Source organism: Dermacentor andersoni, chromosome 3, assembly GCF_023375885.2.
Source record: "Dermacentor andersoni chromosome 3, qqDerAnde1_hic_scaffold, whole genome shotgun sequence".
Taxonomy (NCBI): Eukaryota; Metazoa; Arthropoda; class Arachnida; order Ixodida; family Ixodidae; genus Dermacentor; species Dermacentor andersoni.
In genome coordinates this window covers 52,314,715-52,336,043 of record NC_092816.1, presented here as the reverse complement: position 1 = coordinate 52,336,043, position 21,329 = coordinate 52,314,715, and the positions used below count along the sequence as shown (strand labels likewise).

General features: G+C 48.2%; 1 protein-coding gene and 1 long non-coding RNA gene across 2 annotated transcripts; one reads left to right on the top strand and one right to left on the bottom strand.

Moving 5' to 3' along the window:
- Nucleotides 1–550: 550 nt before the first annotated feature.
- LOC129381119 (uncharacterized) lies at nt 551–1,272 on the bottom strand. The gene is made up of 2 exons (XR_008609353.1): nt 1,096–1,272; nt 551–741 (listed from the first exon to the last, which is right to left on the bottom strand). It is a non-coding gene; the product is annotated as an uncharacterized lncRNA (long non-coding RNA).
- LOC126548003 (uncharacterized) lies at nt 652–12,991 on the top strand. The gene is made up of 10 exons (XM_050196078.3): nt 652–755; nt 1,179–1,295; nt 2,395–2,495; nt 2,780–2,841; nt 5,401–5,480; nt 5,914–6,014; nt 7,853–7,957; nt 10,393–10,436; nt 11,244–11,337; nt 11,628–12,991. The coding sequence occupies exons 1-10, from the start codon at nt 652–654 to the stop codon at nt 11,885–11,887; spliced, it is 1,068 nt and encodes a 355-aa protein (XP_050052035.2). The 3' UTR covers nt 11,888–12,991.
- The last annotated feature ends 8,338 nt before the right edge of the window (nt 12,992–21,329 follow it).

The following is a 21,329-nucleotide window of genomic DNA, read 5'->3' as shown; positions in this document are numbered from 1 at the left end:
TCTTGAATGGGATGGGCATTGCGTATGGCTCGATTACTGAGCTGAGCAACGAAATTCGTAACATTTGCAAGCGAATGAATTGCTTTTCGAATTTTCCGAACGTGTCACCAGGGCGGCGCCACTATACGCTCGTTATGTGAATAAGAACAGGGCGAACAGGGTGGCCGTGCTTCAATTACGATCGTTCCCACTTGAAGCTGAGTGCAGCAGCAAACAGCTCGCGACGTTCCGCATCACCATTCCACAGCTGAGACGTCACGAACCCTATATGCCATGCCGTCACGCAATTTTATTGCTCGCTGTTCGCCGATGCTGTGCCGGACGTCGGCGACCGAGTCGCCTTCAGGCACTTTTTCGATGCAAGCCTCATTTTTCGCGTGTCACGTGCGTTTTTCTTTTTTTGTTATCTTCGGTTTGATACGGAGCAATAAAGCGCCAGTCAAATGTGTCGTTCGAAGCGAACATTGTCACGCCATGAAGAACGTGACATCACACGAAATCGAAGGAACCAAAGTTCCAAAGGTCGAACTGGCAAGCTTATTTTGTTTGCGCGATAACGCGCTTCTCAGAACAAGGCGCAGGTTTCTATGTGATCGCCTGAGGAAATCTTCGCCCGACGACAAGGGTGGAGCGCCCGCTGCTGGAGACGCCATGGCCTTATTCATCCAGACGACGCTGCTACTCCTGCTGGCTTGGATTGCGACAGCGACTGCACGGCTAGCCACATCCGAGAAAGTGCTCCTGCAACGAAAGGGGTTAGTTGTCCGCCATCTGTATGCTGTTCCTGTGTAAACGCGACGATACGAAGTACTCGATTAGTCTAAACATCTGTACTGGCAGCAGAGTCGTACAGCCGCTTCTATAAGCGACGCGTCTGGGTTCTCGTCTGCGATTACGCTCCCAGACGGTTACACTTGATGCAGACGACAGGAAAAGCAATATCTCTCGTCCGGCCTCCGGGATAGGAACAGATCATGCAGAAGAGCTGTATAACATACGGATTTGCCCAGAAACAATGTTTCGTGCATGACTTGAGAGGAGACGCGGCCCAGTTAACTTCTGAGGAGAAATGTAAAAAAGACGTGCATTTCTTACGCGAGCTGCGACGCACGCGGTCGATAGACTCGGGAGAGCGGTCATGCGAGATCTCGAGCCGAACTGTGTTGCTGTTCGCGCAGGAATCTCTGCGCCTACCGCGTGATCCAAAACGTGACCTGCCGAGAGCGGAACGGCACCGAGGTCGTGCAGGTCAGGACCAGACCCGAGTGCCACACCGGAGACTGCAGCATATACACGTAAGCGACACGCCCGGCTGTGACGTCATGTGCTTGCTTACTCCTTTGTCATCGCTTGCGCGCGCAACGCCCATTCTTATCTGGCGCGGGACAATTTTACCAGCTTGCCAGCTAATGCTTGTTGCTTTTCTTAACTCTAGACTGCATGCGATGACGAAAAATGCGCGTGCGCCTTAAGGACTGACCTGATTTTATTTTTTGTCGCTACCTGACCCGTGTCGTTACAGACGATTGCAAATACTAGCTGTGCAAAAGACGGGGCACAAGGCAAGAAAGGAAATCTCCTGTTCCCTTCCTACTCACCCGTCTACCTGCATTCTAACTGCATTCGGTCTTCGTCGCAAACGTTGTTGCAAAATCTCAATGAGTCGGCAGTCGTGATTTACGCGTCCTATAACGCTATCGTTATACTGAGTGTTGTACAAGTATAGGAGCGCCAACCGTGCAGCCGTCCCTTCTTGAACGTGATGGCTTGAATGCCAACCAAGATTTTTCAACGGCCCCTGGCGGACTCCTGCAAGCGACGCAGGGCCGAGATTAAGCTACCTCATCTTCAGTTGTTTCGTTTCCGTCATTTGGTCTTTGTATGCAACAGGCAGTACTGCCGATAAACCTATGCTCGCCGTGGTGGCGTATAGTGATTGGCGTTGTACTGTTGATCCCAAGGGTGCGACATGGAATCCTGGCCGCGGTGGCCGCATTTCGATGGAGGCGAAATGCGCCTTGTGGGTGCACGTTAAAGAAACCCAGGTGGTCAAAATTAATCCGGAGTCGCCCACTACGGCGTGCCCCATAACAAGGTCGCGATTATTTGTACATCTGTTTCTTTTTTGGACGAGCCAAGTACACCTGGCGCTTCCATTTATTCAACACTCGGCTTGCGAAGTGCCAGGGACTGCCGCCGAGAGCAGGGAGGAAATATCGAACATTCAAATTAGGAAAAGAAAAACGCAGATTGATCGGTGATCTTTTAATGGCGCGACTTCAGTTGACGTCCTGACGGCATTCACTGTAGAACATCCAAGGAGGCGGTCGGTAACCGTGTACATCCCCTCTCTTTGTTCGGTGGTACATGACCGTGGCCTCTGCATGCACGCAGGGTTCCGATGAGACGGCCCGTCTACGTGACGCGGGTGCGGATGCAGCAGAAGGTCATCTGGAGCTGCTGTCCCGAGTATTCCGGCCCAGCGTGCACCCCAGGTACTTGCTTCAGCGGCAGCCTCTGAATTCATTTTGCCAGGCGTGACTGTTACGCTGCGCCAAACGAGACGCATTGTGGCCGCGATGAAGTCGAGTTCGCTTGCCGAAAAGGCGGCTTCGGGCTCAGGATTCTCTTGTTCGGCCACTGCTGATATGCCGCTAGGCTTTTGCACATTTCTAACAGCCTCCTTGATAAGAGTGCTATTTGTATTGTAGTGTGTGAATTGCTCTCAAAAATATATATATAATTCTCAAATGACAACGTATTTTCGGTTTCGCCATAGCATTGCAGGTTCCAGTCCAGGTTCCGAAGATAGGAGGAGGGGAACACAAGCGCAGCCTTCACGTGAGGATAACCTTCTAATCTGTCTATCTTTCTTTCTACCTTGCTATGTATTTTATTCTTTCTTTCTTTCTTTCCTTCTTTCTTTAGTACAACGATCGTGGATCGTCTGCCACGTTGGTTCCACGCTTGATGTATTCGAGTTCAATCCTCATAAAACCAGAACATGAGTATAGGTACAGCACTGAGACACTGTCCAAGGTCTCATACGTATACCTCGTATTTAAAACTCCTGCGCCTATTCTTTATACCGTGACCTGCGTTGTTCATTTGATATCTTTCTTGACAAACGTGGCTTACCTGCGTTGCCAGGGTCGTATAAAACTCGAGCATAGACTACGTGGTCCAAGAAAGGAACCGCCGAGTCAGAGTGTTTTGTGTTACGAAGGGATGGCGGTACGTCCGTGGAGTTTGCGTAGAATTGCGTGGCGTTTTCCGTTGTTTGGACACCTGAAAAACTTGACAACCCCCCCCCCCCCCGCCTTCTTTTTTTCTGGCCCGTTTCTTTTTTTCGGAAATCTCCCGAAAGCGACAATCGCTTCTTTGGACTTTGCAGAGGAAGCTTTAGCTTGGAGCCAACTCCGACTTCCTTATTCAAATAGATGTAAAACGCATGCCGTGTATACTCGTGTAAGGGCCGCATGTTTTCTTTCCCCACAATTTTGACGAGGTGCGGCCCTTACGTGGGACCGAACCTGTTGGTCAAAATGGCGCCGCCGGTGACTTGTGCACACTCCGGCTCTCACCATCTTGTAGCGGCACGGGGAAGTACTCGGCGCGCGGCATGCATGGGGACACCGAATGCGATTGCTTCTCCGTTGCAAACTTCTTGTTTCCCCAATTTCGTGCTGCCACGGTGGCGGTGCGGCCTTTACACGAGTCTATACGGCAAATGCTTCGATAATTCAACCGTCGCACTGATCTGAATTAAATTTTCTGCATTTGACAGAGAAAGTTCAATTGTAGTGTAGCCACCTTGAGGGACACTGGTCAATGAAACAAGGCTATTTACTAACGGCAAGCCTGTGCCCACAACTCAGAGTAACTTGCTCTAGCATAGTAGAAAGTAAGTCGTGTTCTTGGCTGGCGTCCAACAGTGTGTTTGCCTCCGAGAGTGGCTCACACACCCAAGGGGGGGGGATCGGTCACGAATCGGGTGAACTAAGACAATAATTAGTCGAGCCTATAATCCTTTCGATTACAATGTGCTGAATCTGAGTTATTGTCCGCATCGCTCGCGTTTCCATATACGGCGGGCAGAATGCTTGCTGTACTTCCTACAATATAGCGCGTGCCCACTACTGGGGATCGGTCAAAAAGCCGGCGCTTAAACGGGTGGGGCGGGTGGTGGTGGTGGGGGGGGGGGGGGGGTGAGCAGAAATCTTGACAACGGAAAAAGAAGTGTGCGTGAGGTAACACTTGAAAGTATATAATTAATGAAAGTGGAATGAGTCCAACTGCCTTCGAGTCGCCGTGTTCTACCCTCTCTCCTTCTACGGGAGCGCATCGCGGTGCGGCTTCTTGCGCGTGCTTTACTTACGGGCAGAAGCACGAGAGTTTCGTACGATAATTATTGTAGTAAACTTTACCGGTTGTCGCTGAAATGCGCCGTGGCAACAAGACGCGTCAGGGTGAGGGCGAAGCGCTACGCGCTCGCTACATAAATGTGGCCAGGTCGCTGCGCCAATAGTGACTTTAACGAAGCAAAATTTTTAATTTCAGCCTGGACATTTTTTTTTCCAGAATAATTTCCGAAATTAGTAAGTTAAAAAAAGAACTGAAGTATGAAGTCCACAGTTTTGCATTAAAAAAATAAGAGATATCGCAGCTCTGTAAGCTGCATCCGTTAGAACGTCTAAGGCTGACTTCCTTGGTGCATATGGATTTACACTTTACTTTAAGTTGTTACAATGTTCACGGAGAGTTCTGCAAAGGTCCTACTGACACATTAGTGGGATATTTCGCAGTGCTCCATATCAGAGAAACTTTGTTCGCTCTGATTGCGTTGTTAGGTGCAGTTTAAAGAATTGTAATATCATTTTTTTTTTCATTCCCGAGTTACGGAGTTGTTAACTTTGATAGCTCGATTTCTTTCTTGCATATTTAAAATAATTTTCTTTAAAGAAAATCTGCTTTCTGCAGTCACTAAATTTTAACTTCTTCCTTTAAGTGCACCAACCTAATCAAAGTCGGTGCGGTGCTTGCGGTGGAAAACGATTTCTCCGTTCTCGTGTATTTATAGATATGTGTAAACCGCCAAGCTAAAGCTCCCCAGGTTTCGCTTTTGCGTTCGCCGCCGGGATCTGCTATCGGCGCAAATTCAAACGCGAACAAGTCGAGAAACACTGGAATGCGTCGTTGCCTCTCCAGATTGGCCTTCGTTTGTCACAATATGTGGCTTATAATTCAGTCTCTGCAGACGCACATTTCGGTACAGTTCCGCTCTTGGGAAACCGGCTACGGGACGATTACGGCTCGCACTTGCACGTAATTAGGTTAATTAACTTTCTGTTCGCGTCTCAATTCGCGATGAGTTGAAACTATGAGAGATGGGCGTTGCAGGTTCCTGGAACCCCAAGGACGTGGCCTCCACCACGTGACCAGCCACCTTCGACTGTGCCCTGCAACTGCGGCGGTGCCAGGTGAGTCTTCTCGGCCGAGAACAGTGATCAATCAATCAATCAATCAATCAATCAATCAATCAATCAATCAATCAATCAATCAATCAATCAATCAATCAATCAATCAATCAATCAATCAATCAATCAATCAATCAATCAATCAACGCTTCCTCCGTGCTTAAATGTCAGTTCTGATGAACTGGAGTGGTCCAAACAGTCAATTACAGGCGGGTGAGCCTCTGCCAAATGTATTGAGAAATGCGTTTTTCGCAAGCGTGAATGTTTGTGGGATTTGGTACACCCTTTGGTATTCGCTTGGACTGTGTCACAGACTGTGACGATAATGAGTATCCGTGTGTGGGACGTTTTAGGTTGCGCGCAGCATTTTTTTTTTTTCGGCGTTAAATTGTGACATCGTAACGGTGACGGGTGCCGCCTACACTGTGCCGTTCAGGACTACTTCCGGAGCTCCGGGACGGACTTCCGGCGCGTCTACCCCTGGGCCACCCGGTCCGCCCGGTGCGCTAGGTCCCAAGGGACCACCAGGACCACCCGGTGAGTGGTCCGGTGCCTTTGTGTATGTCTGCACGTATATATAATCTGGTTCTATAACTTAATATAATCTATAATATATTTCTAACTACGTAATCGATTTCGACTACCTGCGAAAGTTGAGTGCGAACACGCCCAATTGATTTCTTGGTAGAGGGTCATTCATATATTACCCGCTGCCTCTACAGCTTACTTACGCGACACAGGCGAATAATCGTTCCTGCAGTGGGACGTTCCAATGGTCATCAGCGTTGTTCAACACGCTGCAATTGGTTTGGATTTTCCTTGTGCGCTCACGTGCGTGATGTCGTGCAGTGATTGCGACGTCACCTGTTTAAACGACGGAATGTCGCGAAGCTGGCTTCTCTGCATAGCACTTTTGTGTTCGGAGACGGCAGCGTCGACGAGTGTCTTTGTTGCCGTAACTTTTCCGCGCTCTTTTAACGTTCCGCGCTTTAAACGAATGCGCTGAACGTAACTGATATCGGCTGAAGGCTGAAGAAAGGCTATAAGCGCATACTTCCGTGCAACGAGATCGGAGAGTGGTTGGGTATACCGCACCGCATAGCACATATGTGCGGCGTGGTAGCGCGCCGCTCCAAGAAGGGAATATAAAAAAAAATGATAATGATAATTACGATGGTTTACAACGGCATTTTTTCCCTTGAAACGTGGCGGTGACAAATAGTCACGTAGCCATAGTATAACATATACACGTGCCTGTGCCGAATCTGACAATGCCGCCATTATTTATTGCATTTGTTTACGGAATACTGGCGGGCCTAATTCGGCCTAAGCGGGAGGGGCGGTGGCCAAATAATTAGAACAGTACAGGCAACAGTGCGCAAGAATGAGCACACCTTGGAGCAGAAATAAACGGAAAATTGTACGCAATACGCGCGATACACAATCTAAAATGCAAATGAATACATACCGTGAGACAAAAGATAATACGCAATAAATAAGTACTATAATTACACAAGTTACAACAACGTGCCGCGGGAGCATACTACACACAACAAAAATGTTGTCGTCGAGCTGGTTAGCAAGATCATTTTACTGAAAAACACTTACTGGCGGAAATGCTACAGTTCGAGCAAAAGTGGGGGGGCAATGAATATGTGTGGCTGTGCATCGTCTTTCCAGAATAGAAAAGGGCTTAATTTACACAGTCTCGTAAAGTTATTGAGACCTTACCAGAAAAAAAAGAACGATGTTATGTAAAAACGATAGGCGAATGATTTTCTTTTGCGTTTTTCTAACGTTGGAACGCCATTTGGTCTCCTAAGCTGTGCAAGCGAATCATGTCTTCTGTACTTGCCGAAGATAAACCTGACCGCTTTTCTTTGTATTCTCTGTAGTTTGGCAACACTTTTTTTTTTTTAGTTATGCGTCCCAAATGTGCGGAAAGTCTTCTTTTTTTACGTTTTCAGATGAAAGACATATGGGCGCATTACGAAGCAGTGCTAATACCCATTTTTTCATATAACTTACGGCAACCCTGACTCGTAAAGCCTTCCTTATGTACGTCACGCACAGAGGGAAAGCGTTTCAAAATCTACGAGCTTCCGTTTTAGCGCACTCCTGCTACTCTATATTGCCTCCGTTGGCTTACTTTCTCGCTGAATTTAGCGGGCTATGGACAAAACCGGAAGCCGTCCAGGGCCTATACGTTTGTAAACAGCGAAATGGTTTAACCTCGCCACTCGACACAGTGAAGAGATGAGTGCGCAAAGCGGGTGATTGAACTCCCCACACGCTTCGCTCTCGGTTTGACACCATACGGAGAGACACCCTCTCTGCAGCGCATGCGCTGATCGACCACGTGCTGTGCTGTGCAGGTGCACCGGGAGAAGACGGTGCTCCGGGGCCGGCGGGTCCTCCCGGTCCCGTTGGACCTCCTGGACCCCCTGGGCCTCCAGGAGGCGCTTCTGTAGAAGGCCACGGTAACAATCTGGTGTTGCAACTCACCGCTATCCATTTCCGCTATCCACTTCCATTAGCCACTCTGTCGTGCGCGCGCGCGCGTGTGTGTGTGCGCGTGTGTGTGCGTGTGTGTGTGCGTGTGCGCGTGCGTGTGCGTGTGTGTGTGTGCGTGTGTGTGTGCGTGCGTGCGTGTGTGCGTGCGTGTGTGCGTGTGTGTGTGCGTGTGTGTGTGCGTGCGTGCGTGCGCGCGCGCGTATGCGTGCGCACTTGTCCGTGAACGTGTCCGCACAATGCTTACTGTCAGCACCCATGCTCGGGTGCTGAATGTGTCTGTGTCCGCAGGTCTGTCTCTGTCTCTCTGGACCCCTTCGTTTTATTCCTGTGTTTGTTTGTGGTGTGGCATTGTTATGGTAAATAGAGAGAGAGAGGAAAAAGACGTTGCCACCTGCTGCCGTAGCGCGGCTCGCGTTCGAGTGGTACCGATAAACAGAAGCACCTGTACTATACCTGCAGTGGGAACTATATCCAAAATGCGATCAAGCAGACAGCTGAGCAGGCTGGATCTGAAGTGTTTTGAAGCATTGTTCAACGGGCCATGAAATTTCGATCCCGATACTTACACAGAATTTAAAAAGCAGTGGTCCTAACACGTTGGTTCCCACTGCAGGTAGAGGCCCCCTCACGGTTAGAAGTTAAGCCCGACTATTCAGCGTCTCGTCATCGCGCGTACGCCGAGTCCGAATTTTGATGTTTGGATCGGGTTTGCGAACAGCCCCGTATAGCGTGCGGCCTCATATAGAGCATCGAGAGCAATAGCGGCATCAATCAAGCGCCGAGAACGCTGTATCATTACACTATATAAACGTTTCGTCGCAGCACTCTCAACAATTGAATGACGCGCTGAATTTTCGCTTTTCTTTGGAAGGCTTCTTCTGCTTTCTTTCGGCACACAAAACTATGACGCTTTCGACAGTCACGATATGATTAAGCCACCCAAGGAGGGCGAGGAGACCAGCGAGTGCCACCGCGAATAGGAGCCACGAACATTGCGTTCCAGCAAAGCCACGAGGTAGCCGACGTTCCTTGCCCAGAGGCTTGTGCCAGCCAGGTGCCACGGCGAGCGTCTGCTCCGAGGCAGCCATCAGCTTTAATCGTTCGCGTTCGACATGCAGCGTAAGCATTTGCACGGCTGTAATTCGCGGCCGAGGGGACCGCAGCTACGTAGCCTGCCGGCCTAATCTTCTCCGCGTAACCTTATGGCGTAATCTCAAGGAGAAAGCTTTCGCGAGGATGCCGTCCCCGTGTACCGCGTTAACATCGTTGCCGGTGGTGACACGGTGAGAGTATAACACGTGCGCGTTCGTCTAAAGAGCGCATAGTGAGGGTTGCTAAGCGAATGTGCGCAAGCCTTCACGGCAATCATATCTTGCTTCCTTTTAATGCGACAGCATTGAGCAGAACATTCGCGGGGCTCCGTTTTCGCTGTCTAAGCAAAATAAAAGGGACGTTCCCGGAGGCTATGTAATGAAAGGCGTCGCTGGTCCGATCCTTGCAAGACTCATTTCATAGAGTTTCTCACTATATTACCTAGAGGGAAATCTGGCGGTGCCTCGCTGCAGTACATGTGGTATGCATGGGGATGCCGGTATATTGTGACTTCGGATTGGCATCGTTCTCGTAGAGCCAGGACGCCTTGAAGACGCACCTGGCTAGCATCGTTCCGCCTGTCACAATGATTCATCTCCGACTGAAACAGCACGCAAAGAGCTGTTTTAGCTTTATTAGCGCATAAACACGTGTTTTGTGTAATTATGAGGACTTGCTATTTGATGTACAATTATATGAAACATAAAAAGTATCAGCGGGCCGCTAAAGTTGGAGGACAGACGACAAGATTCGCGCTTGTTTTGGAACAGTTTGTCGTCTGTTATTGCTTTTCTTGGCTTGGCTGTGCATTGCATGTAGGTGGGAAACCTTAATTGGAAGATGTAATATGGGTGAATGAAAACCTATTCTGAAGATTTTACTTTAAGAGCGCGTTATTTGTGTAGCCACATCCACGCTTTGGACGAAGCCTCTTACAACACCAGCCAACACGAGCCTCGCAGACGCATATACCGTCATTCTCATGACAGCACAGCGCCCCTTAGGAAACTCTCATAGACGGTGGCGCCAGATTTCCCTCTAGGTGTTATAGTGAGAAACTCTCTGGCTCTTTTTAATGTGGTTTTTTAACACGTACCGATCCCGGGGACAGTGGAGTCAAAGGCGTGGGTACAGAGATACTGATAATGCTATGACATTGGTCACTCAAGGGCGGCAAGATTACGTGTGAGCTTTTTCTACTTAGAACAAATTCCGCATGATAACCAGCCACTGTTACGAGGAAATGTCTTTCTGCGCACTTAACGTTGTGTCGGAGTAATCGTATGCGCTATCTTGTGCTCGAACGCAGCTGAAGCAGACCCCAGGGACTTCATCAGTCACCGCAGTGCTATGGTAAGCCTTCATCCCTTCACTCCATATGCTTTACTGTTTAGCATAGGGTTATAATCGGGGAAGTTTCTAACAGTTTATATTTTTAAATAATTTACCAATATACCAACTCAGTTTCTTGGTTTCGATAAATAAATTGCAACGGGGTGCCATCAAACCCGTTCGATGTGCATAATGCAGTCTGCCACGATTTCGCGCGATATTTGAGATGTTTTAAACTGTTTGTAATCTCGGACCCAGCACATCCACCACTTCTAAGACTGAGGCCGAATCCGACGCTTTCATTCGGCAGCTCATAGACAGAGCCCGCCGAAGAAGATGCCTCCTATACGATCACGATGGTTACATCCAATGAAAAGGATGAACACCAAGAGGGCTTGCAGTATTTCAGTTTACGGAATACCGGTTGCTCAGCAACAACGCTGGTAGTGCCATCTTGTGACGTTTCTTCATAAACAACGCGTTCGAAAGGTTCTTGCGTTGCGCCAGGATTCTTGAAGAAGGACAAAAAGAAAGATAATAATAATAAATGAAATGCACTTTAGTGAATGGTGTTGCTGACGCCTTTGCGCAAGCATATATGGGCAGAGAATCATCGTTGTAATTACGGTTCTTCGTGTTCTTGTTGAAATCATCGTTGCAAGATGGCGCCGTCGCTGCTGCTTAGCACGGCTGTTGTCGCGGGCGTTCCGGAGTATAGTATAAACTCTATGATGCGTTCACGGTCAGGATAAAACTATCGGCTGCGCAAACGCCGTGCTTTGACGGTGGCGCAATGCTCATTGCGCTTGGTGCGCGAATGCTTTCCAGACCGTGTTGGAGACAGTGTCCAAGTTGGCGAACGAGCTCTCCGACCTGGACGAACGCGTGGACAAGCTCGAACGAGCCCTGAGGCGACTTACAGGTACAGCGTCACACCGCTTATAAGAAACACGACGCGGAGACGTATATATGCTTTTTACTACACCTCCTTGAACGTACAATCGCCCACATCGCCATCTTCTATAAGCCTTGTTCGGAGCTACAGGTCAACCGAGACTCCGTGGGCGGACAGGGGAAGGCACACAGGCCTTGCACTGATTTCTCTTAGGAATAGCATTCAATCCAGTCAACGTGCTCTTTCGCAACGTCTCGCGTCGTCGAAAGTTACAATTCCGTTCCCCGAACTCATACGTGTTTGTCCCGCGGGTTCAGATCTGAACGCAGGTCCTCTGGGGATCGGCAACGACGACTTGGGACCGGTGTTTCCGGAGCCGTTCGACGGCCACACGTTTGGCCAGCCAGGTCCGACGAGACCCCCCGTCGCTTACGAGGACATCGGTTACGACACCGACGTCCCCGATCTACCAGCGAGTACGGTGCCGTCTGGTGTGGCGCCTTCTAGTACAGACGCTGTCAAGGACACTTCCTCCAGGACTCGAACGACAACCGCGCTGGATCGAGGCGAGCACTGACAGACAAGCACCAGCAGACGACACCATCCAAAAGAAACAGACGAAAAAAAAAAGGAAGGCTGGACGGACGTACCCAATCTGGCGTAGGCTAACAGACGCCGTTAAACGGAAACGATCACACATGCGACTTCCTGGCTTAACTAACAGACGTTTGTCGAAAGAATCGCATTTGACTTTAAGCATGCACTGCCCGCCGAGACGCCGTGAGCGTCAACTTTTTCGCGTTCATTCCGAGCGTCATGATCGCGGTGTGCTTGAAAGACTCTACAGGCTGCTTTGCATTCCGGGAGTGAGTGTATTTTTGACTGGGTGCAACTTGCGGGGCTTTAACATCGCTTAACACTTCTTGCCGTGCCTCAATGCTAAACGCCGCAGTCAGTATCAGCTAACTTGCTTATAGTCAACAGACAATTGTTGCAAAAGAATTATATGAAGTAAATGTCGTTCGGGCGACTCGATGCTTTGTGCCTCATAGTTAGTTTCAGTAAACAAAATAATTATTTATAAACGTGACAACTGATAACAACCTTTGGGCAACGGGGAACGGAAATACTGAATTCCTTGCCTTGCTGTTATCACGTGATCCTTTTCTTTTGCAACGTTGTCTGTAATTTCATGCGAACCAAGTGACAGGCCGAGCATTGTCAGAAAAGTGCTTCATCAATCAGAAACTATATTTGTAACTTACAAATTGTCCGCCAACACTCATTCAAACCGTGAGCCACGAGCAATCACAACTACGTGAACGTTCAAGGGACGCCGTAAGACAGCGGCTTCACTTGGTAAAGATGTGCAGCAAAAATTTCCTAACACATCGCGTCATATGGACGTTAAAAATGTACCTCAACGGTCAGTGTAGACCACGTGAGGTTAACTACCATGTAAACACAAAGGCAAACGCAGAAAAGAGATCTGCGGTCTAAATAACACATGATGCTAAAGAAATTTCGGAGTTTGCTTGCGAAGCGCGCAAACCGTGCAACAATTCTGAGACGCGTGTGTTTTAGGCACGAAACAGACACGCAAACGACAGCGCTTATGTGTACAGTACTAAACCACGATTAACAAAAAGAGAAATAAAATAAACTGGAAAGCAAGAACGAGCGTCCGTGCCTACCGCCTCTGTCTCTTCGACGGCGCCAAACAAAGCGTGAAATACGGGTTTCACACGTGTGCACTTTCGATCGCGATCGAACCCGATCGGGGTGGAATTTTCTCGGTCACGATTGGATACTACGATTAGATACAAGCTACTGGAGCGAGTTAGTCGCGGCCGAGAATTTCGATCCGGATCTGGCTCGATCGCGATCGAAAGACGCAGTTTGATGCATGCAACGAGAAAGGTGAAACGATACGAAGTCCGATGTATGGATGTAGATAAATAATTTATTTGCGAAAGTCACAATTCTAAAAACGTACGTATGCGGTATAAATACATAGTCGCAACCAGTAACGAAGATTTCGCTCGTGGCAAACGTAGAGAAAAAATACGTATATTCGGTACAGTCTCTTGGTTAACTCCACGTATGTACACATGCGGTTTTTACGCATGCTCGCGTATTAATTAACGTATATTGCCTATTGCACGTAACAAAATTGTGTGCGTACGCTTTTTGAAAAGCCACTTGAACGTTAAAAACACTTGTTTGCTCATGTAACCTTTCGAGTGAGCGTGCAGTTTTCGAGTGCTTATGTGAGAAAATGTCAAAGGTAAACAACTTGAAAAGGACGTCGTTCACACAATTCGTGTCAACTGATTTTAACATATATTATTCTGTTGCCTCCTAAAGGCGCATCATACTATGGGAGCGTGCTGTACGGTATAACAAACGAAGCAGTCCCACATCTATCGACATTGGCATTCGCAGTACGAGTTGCTCAAACAAGAAAATCTGCTTCAAGGTTTTTGAAACGCGTTTGAAAACGCCAAAGCGATAAAGCGTCACAGAAACGTCAAAAGAGCGGCACATGGAGATACGATGTTTGCATATCATATCGGGCCTGTAGACGCGGATACTGAAAATGGAGCTTAATTCATAGCATCGATTGAGAAGGTGTGTCCGCGGTGCGTTGGCAAAACTATGCGACGGTTAAAATAAGACATTGGCTCCCAAAGTATGTGGCAACAAGGCACATGTGGTGTGTAGTGCATGCATCAATTACAAGCACTCTCTTCTATACTGCTCGCATGGTGTTCTTATGACTCAGACACGATGGCAGCGTCGTCACTGCAAAAAGCCAACGCGTTCACAGTGCCGAATTAATTTTGGTAGGCTGAGACGCTGACGTGGTACTGAACGACAGTGGCGAGGCGGAAAACACCGCAGTCGCAGACGACACGGTTGCCAGCGACGACGTCGAAGTCGCCGGCGTCGCAGACGGCCTCGACTGAGCAGACGACGACGAGGCAGCAGACGACGCCGGTACGGCACGCGACATCGGTGTAGCAGACGACGTCGGCGGAATCGACGGCACCGGCATGGCTGCGGAATTGGTGGTTTGGCCACAGCCGACGAGTCCCGGCAGAAAGAACGGTGACATCACAGGTGCCGTAGACGCATTCAGGTACGGCGAAGGAACGTACGGGCGGCACGATCCGGCCGTCGCCGAAGGAGGTGCGGGAGAGTAGTACAGCTGTTGAGCTAGATTGTACAGCGGCGAGTACCAGTCCAGACCGGTCGAGCAGGCACCGCGCAAACCGAAGAGGGACTGAGACGGCGTCGAGCAGGTGTACGGGGCGTACGTGGGCGGCAAAGACGGAGCCGTATTCACGTCGTATCCGCTCGCTAGTGACGGGCCCATGCTCGTCAAGCGCTGGTGAAGTGCCGTCGCAGTGCTACAAGTCGTGGACGAGGTGTAATATGTTTCAGGGCTTTCGGTCCTGGACGACTGTCGCGCTGCGCTGTTGTGACCTGCAAGGAGCGAAAAAAAAAAAAAAAGGTTAGGCTTTTGATAGCGCCAAAGTTTTTTGCAGCATTATACTGCCCTGCTATAAGCAACTGACTTCAAACCGCTAGGTCGAACTGGCTTTGCAAACCGGGGTGGTGGTTTGAGCTTGTCCGTAAAGACATTAAATTTTTTTACGCAATGCCGCAGAAACAGATGAGTCCGGTAGCGTAGGTGGCGCTACCTTCTCACAACTGAAATCAACTACAGCAGAGGCATAGCTATGATCACAACAACCATGCTCTACGCACTGCTGGTGCAAAACCGCCTTCATTAGCATACGGGCAGTAGATTGACATATCGCGGATTTTCTTCCGTATTTACCACTACTTGGAGAACAATAACGCGACTCAAAAAGTCTATAACGCGTTGCTGAAAAAACATGTAGTCTCACAAGGCGGCGCTTCTGCGGCCATCGATGTTTCTAGTGTTCCGGTATTCCGTGAAACATACTATGTCTACGGGCAGGCTAATAGTAATAATAAACTCTCTAATAAGGTCGTGATCAGCAGCGGAGTGTCTCGGGCATTGAAACACCACGTCGAGCCACTCGGCGACTTTCGCTTGCAGCTGCTGTATGCAAGCGTAGCGCAAAAACGACAGTGGGGTGGAGATTTCATTTCAACATTGAATAAATGCAGGTGGTCAAATTAACATGAACGCGACACCGTTGCGAAATCACTTACAGTAGAGTAGCAGTTCCGTAACGTGAAATACCGTACGTTGCAGTTTATAAGCTTCATCAAGCTTATACTGGTGGCAAACTAAGTCTAATGCATCGCTGGAATAGATATGTATGTATATAATGTTTATATGGTGGGAGGGCAGCGGGGAACTAAGCATGGGAACTAAGTTTACTAATGATGAAATAACGAAGAAGCCCGTTCTCAAGTTCTGCTTAAAGACATACAGCTTGCAAATTCGACAACGTTGATAAGAAGATATATCAAGATGCTCAGAGCATAGAAAAAAAATAATAAATGCGAAAAGGTGGTGCCACTAACTTATTTGGTCACGTATCTGGTAAGCTGGCATTCGATGAACGGCAATACGCTTGCGAACAAGCCAAAGTCGACATGCTAAAGCTCGCTAATAGGCAGTTTTAGGTTGTCTCTATACGTATTACCGTTCGCGAATAAGTGCTACTGGGGGGTCGTATAGTAGCAGCAACACTGGTAGCTAGCCATATATTGTGGCGCAAAGGTAACTTAACACCTGGTATAAAGAATCGGTAGCGATATGATCGTTAAACTGTACTGATTTTGTCGATTTCTCTTCGACGAAGAAGATGACGAAGAAGAAGAAAACATTTGCGGTGATGCTTTGCCCTCATCGCCATGAAAACTCGCTCAACACGAAAATAATTTCAACCGCACTGTGGTAGAACAAAGCGTCACTATATGTCGCTACAAACTTTCGCTACTGCCGTCCACGGTTCCGCGATAATGCGGTAATCCATGAACAGTAAGAAGCTTAAGGACAAAAAAAAAAAAAAAAATATCCTAATAACCAGATTTAGAGTAGTTAAGACGCACTAGTGTACATGCGTACTGACAGATATATGCCACAACAGGAGTGGCGACGTTTGTCAACGGTGTAATCAACCATAGCGCACTAGAAAGGATATCGTGTCGCGCGATGCATTGTGGAAGAAGGAAATAAGCTAGGAGAGAGCATTGTGCCACGCAGCAAGCCTCGGCAAGCCAGCTCTCCATGAAGCCACTCCCTTCGCTATTTCCCTCGCAATGTCAGCCCGACACGTGACCTCCGAGCCTTAGTGTATTGGCCGAGAATAATTGGTTCCCAGTAGCTTTTTTTTTTTTTTAAAGATCTGTACGCACTTGTTCGACTGCTCTGCCATGGTTTTGCCTGTAGAGCTATAAAAACATATCGCGCGCTCTGACGTGGCGATCACGTGTTGGGCCACCCTTTCGGTTTCATTCGTGTTGCGCATTGCTCCCTCCTACTTCTTTCTTACATCCATGCTTCGCATTGAAAATAAAAGTTACGAAAGTATCTTTGTGTCGACGTTGCTACTGACAACTCTACTTCAGCATGTGCAAGCGGAGTACGGTCGGCTGTTCGGCGGTAAGTATTTGCCGCGCTGTGCATAAATATTATGTTACAAGATGTCACCACCAGTGCTACTGCTCGCGCACTACGCATTTTGGTATACATTTACGATACTGCCGCATCACCGCTATGCTATTACTGTACGATGGTTTATCACAACTGCAGAGACGGCCATATTCCCCCCAGGTCACTGGATATCGCCAATTCCTTTTTATCTCTAGGATCTTTCCTTATCTTCGTGAGCAGGCTTCTCTCAACCTAACGACGACAGATTACACGATCTGAAAGCTCCAAGCTGACACTCCCATTCCTCAGCTTCACTTACACCTTCTCCCGGAAAGCGTGCTTTGTCGCATAAAGACATATGCTGCGGCGAAGTGGCGTTCAGCAGCGATCTATGCGTGCGCATTCACTTGGGCGCCTGTTTGTGTGTTAGTGTGTGTGTTAGTGTGTACTCGTGCTTGCACTTGTTTTTGCGTGTACGTGCTTAATCGGTGCGCGAGCGCTCGTTTGTTTGTGATCAAGCGGCAAGTTATAATTCTCTAAATACTCAATTTTCCAGCGACGGCAGCACCTTCAATTGGAAAGTGCTCAGCGTCGCACATAAATCAACGTTCACGGCAGTACGACCAAAAAGAAAAGGACGTTGAACGCTTACCGTTCGTGTCTTCGTCGGACGCTGATTCTTCCGCCATCAAACGCTTGAGAGCATTTCTAAAGATGAAATAAAAAAAAAGAACAGAAGAAAGTGGTTGCAAGTTAGTGCGCTATGTCAACGAAACACAACAGTTATGTCTACACACAGAATATAAAACGGAACAGTGAACATCTACAGTGTTAGCTGCATTAAATAGCTGCTTGATGTGCAGTCTTGCTGGGTATCCGTAGGCATTACCCGTATATCGCATAGCATTCCGGTACTATGCTAGACGAAAATTGCAATAGCTCGGAGAAAGATGAAAACAGAATAAAAATGTCGACACCCCCAGAACGTTCTCGACAAGCTTATACAACGGATTGCATTACCATACAAACTATATTTACTGACATCGTTAGGCTGAGGTACAATTGAGCAATAAAAGCCGATTCAAAAAAAATCTTTAATAAATCATGATTCACGGTCACCCGAATATTTAATTGATCAATGTCACAGCCCTACGCTCCGCTCCGTTTAATATGTAGCAGCTACCGCTGCGAAAGCTCCTCATGTAGTCCGGTCAGAGAAGTATCACTGCGCGCGTTTCGCAAGGCTGTTGCATCTGTTCTACTAAGCTTTCTTCGGGAAAAAAATACTAAGTATAACACTGCTACAATTTGTAGGCGTACGGCTCGTCAAATCAGGTATTTTTGTGCATATTTGTGCATCTTTGTGCATATTTGTGCATCTTTGTGCATTTATATGCACCTTTGCGCTTCCAAATGAGACGTACTCTGTTTTGGTCGCGAGCGCGAGCAGTGCGCTGTGGCCGTTGTTCGCAAAAAAATGTGTCACTCTGCTCTTTCGACGACAAAAAGATCAAGATCGGTGACCCCTTCCAGGTAATTATTACGCCACACTTTGACACACAAATGTATCAGATTTAATTCCACATCGAATTACGTCAGCATACCTATACCTTTCTTTTGTTTGTTGCGCAATATGCGAGCCGTGAACGAAGCATCTCAAGGCTTCGCAGTTTCACTCGCTGGCGGCCATTACAAAGGCTAATTTCCCCTCAACGTTAAGCTTGGGTTTGCAAAGTCGCACTTGGGCTCTGCTATAGGATGACATTGATCTCAAGCAAAAGAAAAAAAAAAGGCGTACTGCGTGCGCATGTTAGCGGTACAGAATTGCCTGTGGCATTAAAGCAAAAACAACGTCACCGGCCTCATATCCTACATGCGAGATTTCTTTTTTTTTTTTTGTAAGTACGCACGATTGTAACGTTAACGCCGGCTCGTCGCAAGCACTTGCGGTGCTTTACCTCTCGACCCTGTAAACCCCGTATTCATAAACGAACCTCGACTAAAAGTGCTTCCTCCACTCTACCGAGCTGAGCACAGTTCCGTGCCCCTTGACTGAAGAAGGCACTGCGATTCTCGAGGATCGCTGTCGTGCATCATTACAACTTGAAGGAAGGTTAAAACTGCGCGAAAAAGGAACCAGTACAAGCCGAAGGAACACAAGGTACACCACAAGCGCAATACATCACCGCGCTTGTGGTGCGTTGTGTGTTCCTTCCGCTTGTCCTCGTTTTTTTTTTTTTTTTCGCGCAGTTTGAACCTTCCTTCAAGCATGAACCAACGGGCCAGCGAGAACGTCCTACTGTAAAGCTATTGAAACGCAGTGACCACTTATGTCGTGGGGCGGCGTTGCAATCTAATTTGCCGAGTCGAGGTGGAGTTTGAGTGGAGGAACGTTTCTATAATACGGGGATGTCTACTGTCGCTTTGGAAAGTTTCTAGCCTATGAATTAAATGAATGAATGAATGAATGAATGAATGAATGAGTTTGTCGTGCAGAATTTTTCTTACCTCCTGTCAGTGTTGCTGCAGAACGATCTGGCGTACGGATTGTTCTGTATTTTCAGCGCAATTATCTGAAAAACAACAATTATAAGTATGATTAGTTTCATATTCCTATGACAGCCTTGTACATATGTTAGCGGTCACTTAAGCAATGCGCCTGAGCGACGAATAACGCCGCTTTTGCACCAAGTCGCGCCTCACCGCGCTTAAAGAAGCATTTTTTTTTTTGTTAAGTGATGACACTGCCAGCAGCTAGTGTTAGGATGCTAACATTTTATTGCGTCGGCTTATATGCGCCTAGAAAGACACGCAATTCTCGAAGCGCAACAACAGCGGCGCGCACAATAATCGTCGGTCGTCGAAACCAAAGTTGTGGGTTGCAAGAACGCGTCCGCTGTATACAGACGTCTCCCGTGCCTTCGTGAATGTACGAGAGTGCGTGCAGTGCTTGTGCATTCCGATTAGACAATATTTATTTTTTTTTCGCTATAGAATTGGCAGCGACAATCAAGAAATTCCAAATATGGCAGAATACAACAGGCATGCCTGGCGCCGAGCGATACCTCCATAACAACGATTATCCTGAAAATAAAAAAAAAAACGGTCACGGGCACAGAATACAAGCAAAGTGCGCGCGACAATATCCTGTCCTTAATAGTACCCGCCTCTTCAAGAAATCCAGCTTGTAAGAGGCAAGAATTGCGCCATCTGCCAGATTTAAATTAAATTCTGGGTTTCTACGTGCCAAAGTCACGACCTGATTACGATGCACACTATCTCCCACAGGAGATGCGAACGGTGTGAACAGTGCGTGCGATACCACGAAGTCTCGTGTCTGCAATTGAAGCTGACCGCCAGCAGCTCTTGAAACTTTGAGCAGGCTTTTCAATATCTGCTGTCCATTGCGTGCCATACCGACGTTCGCCCCATATTATATATGTTTACTTCAACTGCGGCTGCGAGAAGACGATCAGGCACCTACCACATCTGTGACTGCCTTCGCTCCAGAGTACATAGAAATTGACTCTCGATAGCGGTAAGGTAGATTTACCGGTTTAGGCACGGAAGCTCTATGCTGCAAGAGGCGCATCAGAAGACGGAACAGTTTATACAGAACTTTAGTGAACCGTCTCACGAGAGCTTCGCTTCACGTAGATCCTAATGTGCGTTGGACCTGCGTTCTCGTAACTTCCCCCCTCTCTTTAACGCGTATCATATCTGCTTGCATCGTCTTTTAAATTTCCTGTAGGCCTTGCCCCGGTGAAGGGTAGCCGACCGGTTTTACCCTCGCTAAACTCCCGGTCGTTTCCTCTTTTCCTTTTCCGCCTCCTCTTCACCTACAGGTAGTACGTGTCCTCGTCCGCCTGTGGCGGCGATCGTTTGCGAATCTCTGGCAGCTGGCAGCCATGTCCACGATCGTCGGTTATAGCTCTTAGCAGCTGCCGCTGCGTGATGCATGTACAGTCAGGCGCAAAATTTTACGAGACGCGGGATTTGCGAAAGAGCCGAATTTCCGCGAAGCCTGCACACGTAGCCTCCAATTGAAAGCGTTGATCCGTAGCAGTCCTTGCGAACTACACTGCGATCCATCAAATTAGAAGTGCCACGCCTTCACAGAGCAGAAATCCGCGTTTGTCGTGAAACCCGTGCCCCTTAAACTTTTGCGGGTGACTGTACGTCGCGTGACGTCAGAATTGCGATCGCGCGCAGGACAGGGTCCTCGCCCTCCACCAGCCGACGCTGCGAAAGCATGATGGCGTTTATGTGTTGACCCCTACCGCGTCGCTACTGCGTCCGACTGCAACTTCAGCCGCGCGGTATGTGGGCGCGGTTCCGTGTGATATACAGACTGCGCGCGCAGTCTCCTTTCTTCTCACCTGCTCGTTCTGGTAGGAGGTGACCGAGATGAACCCGG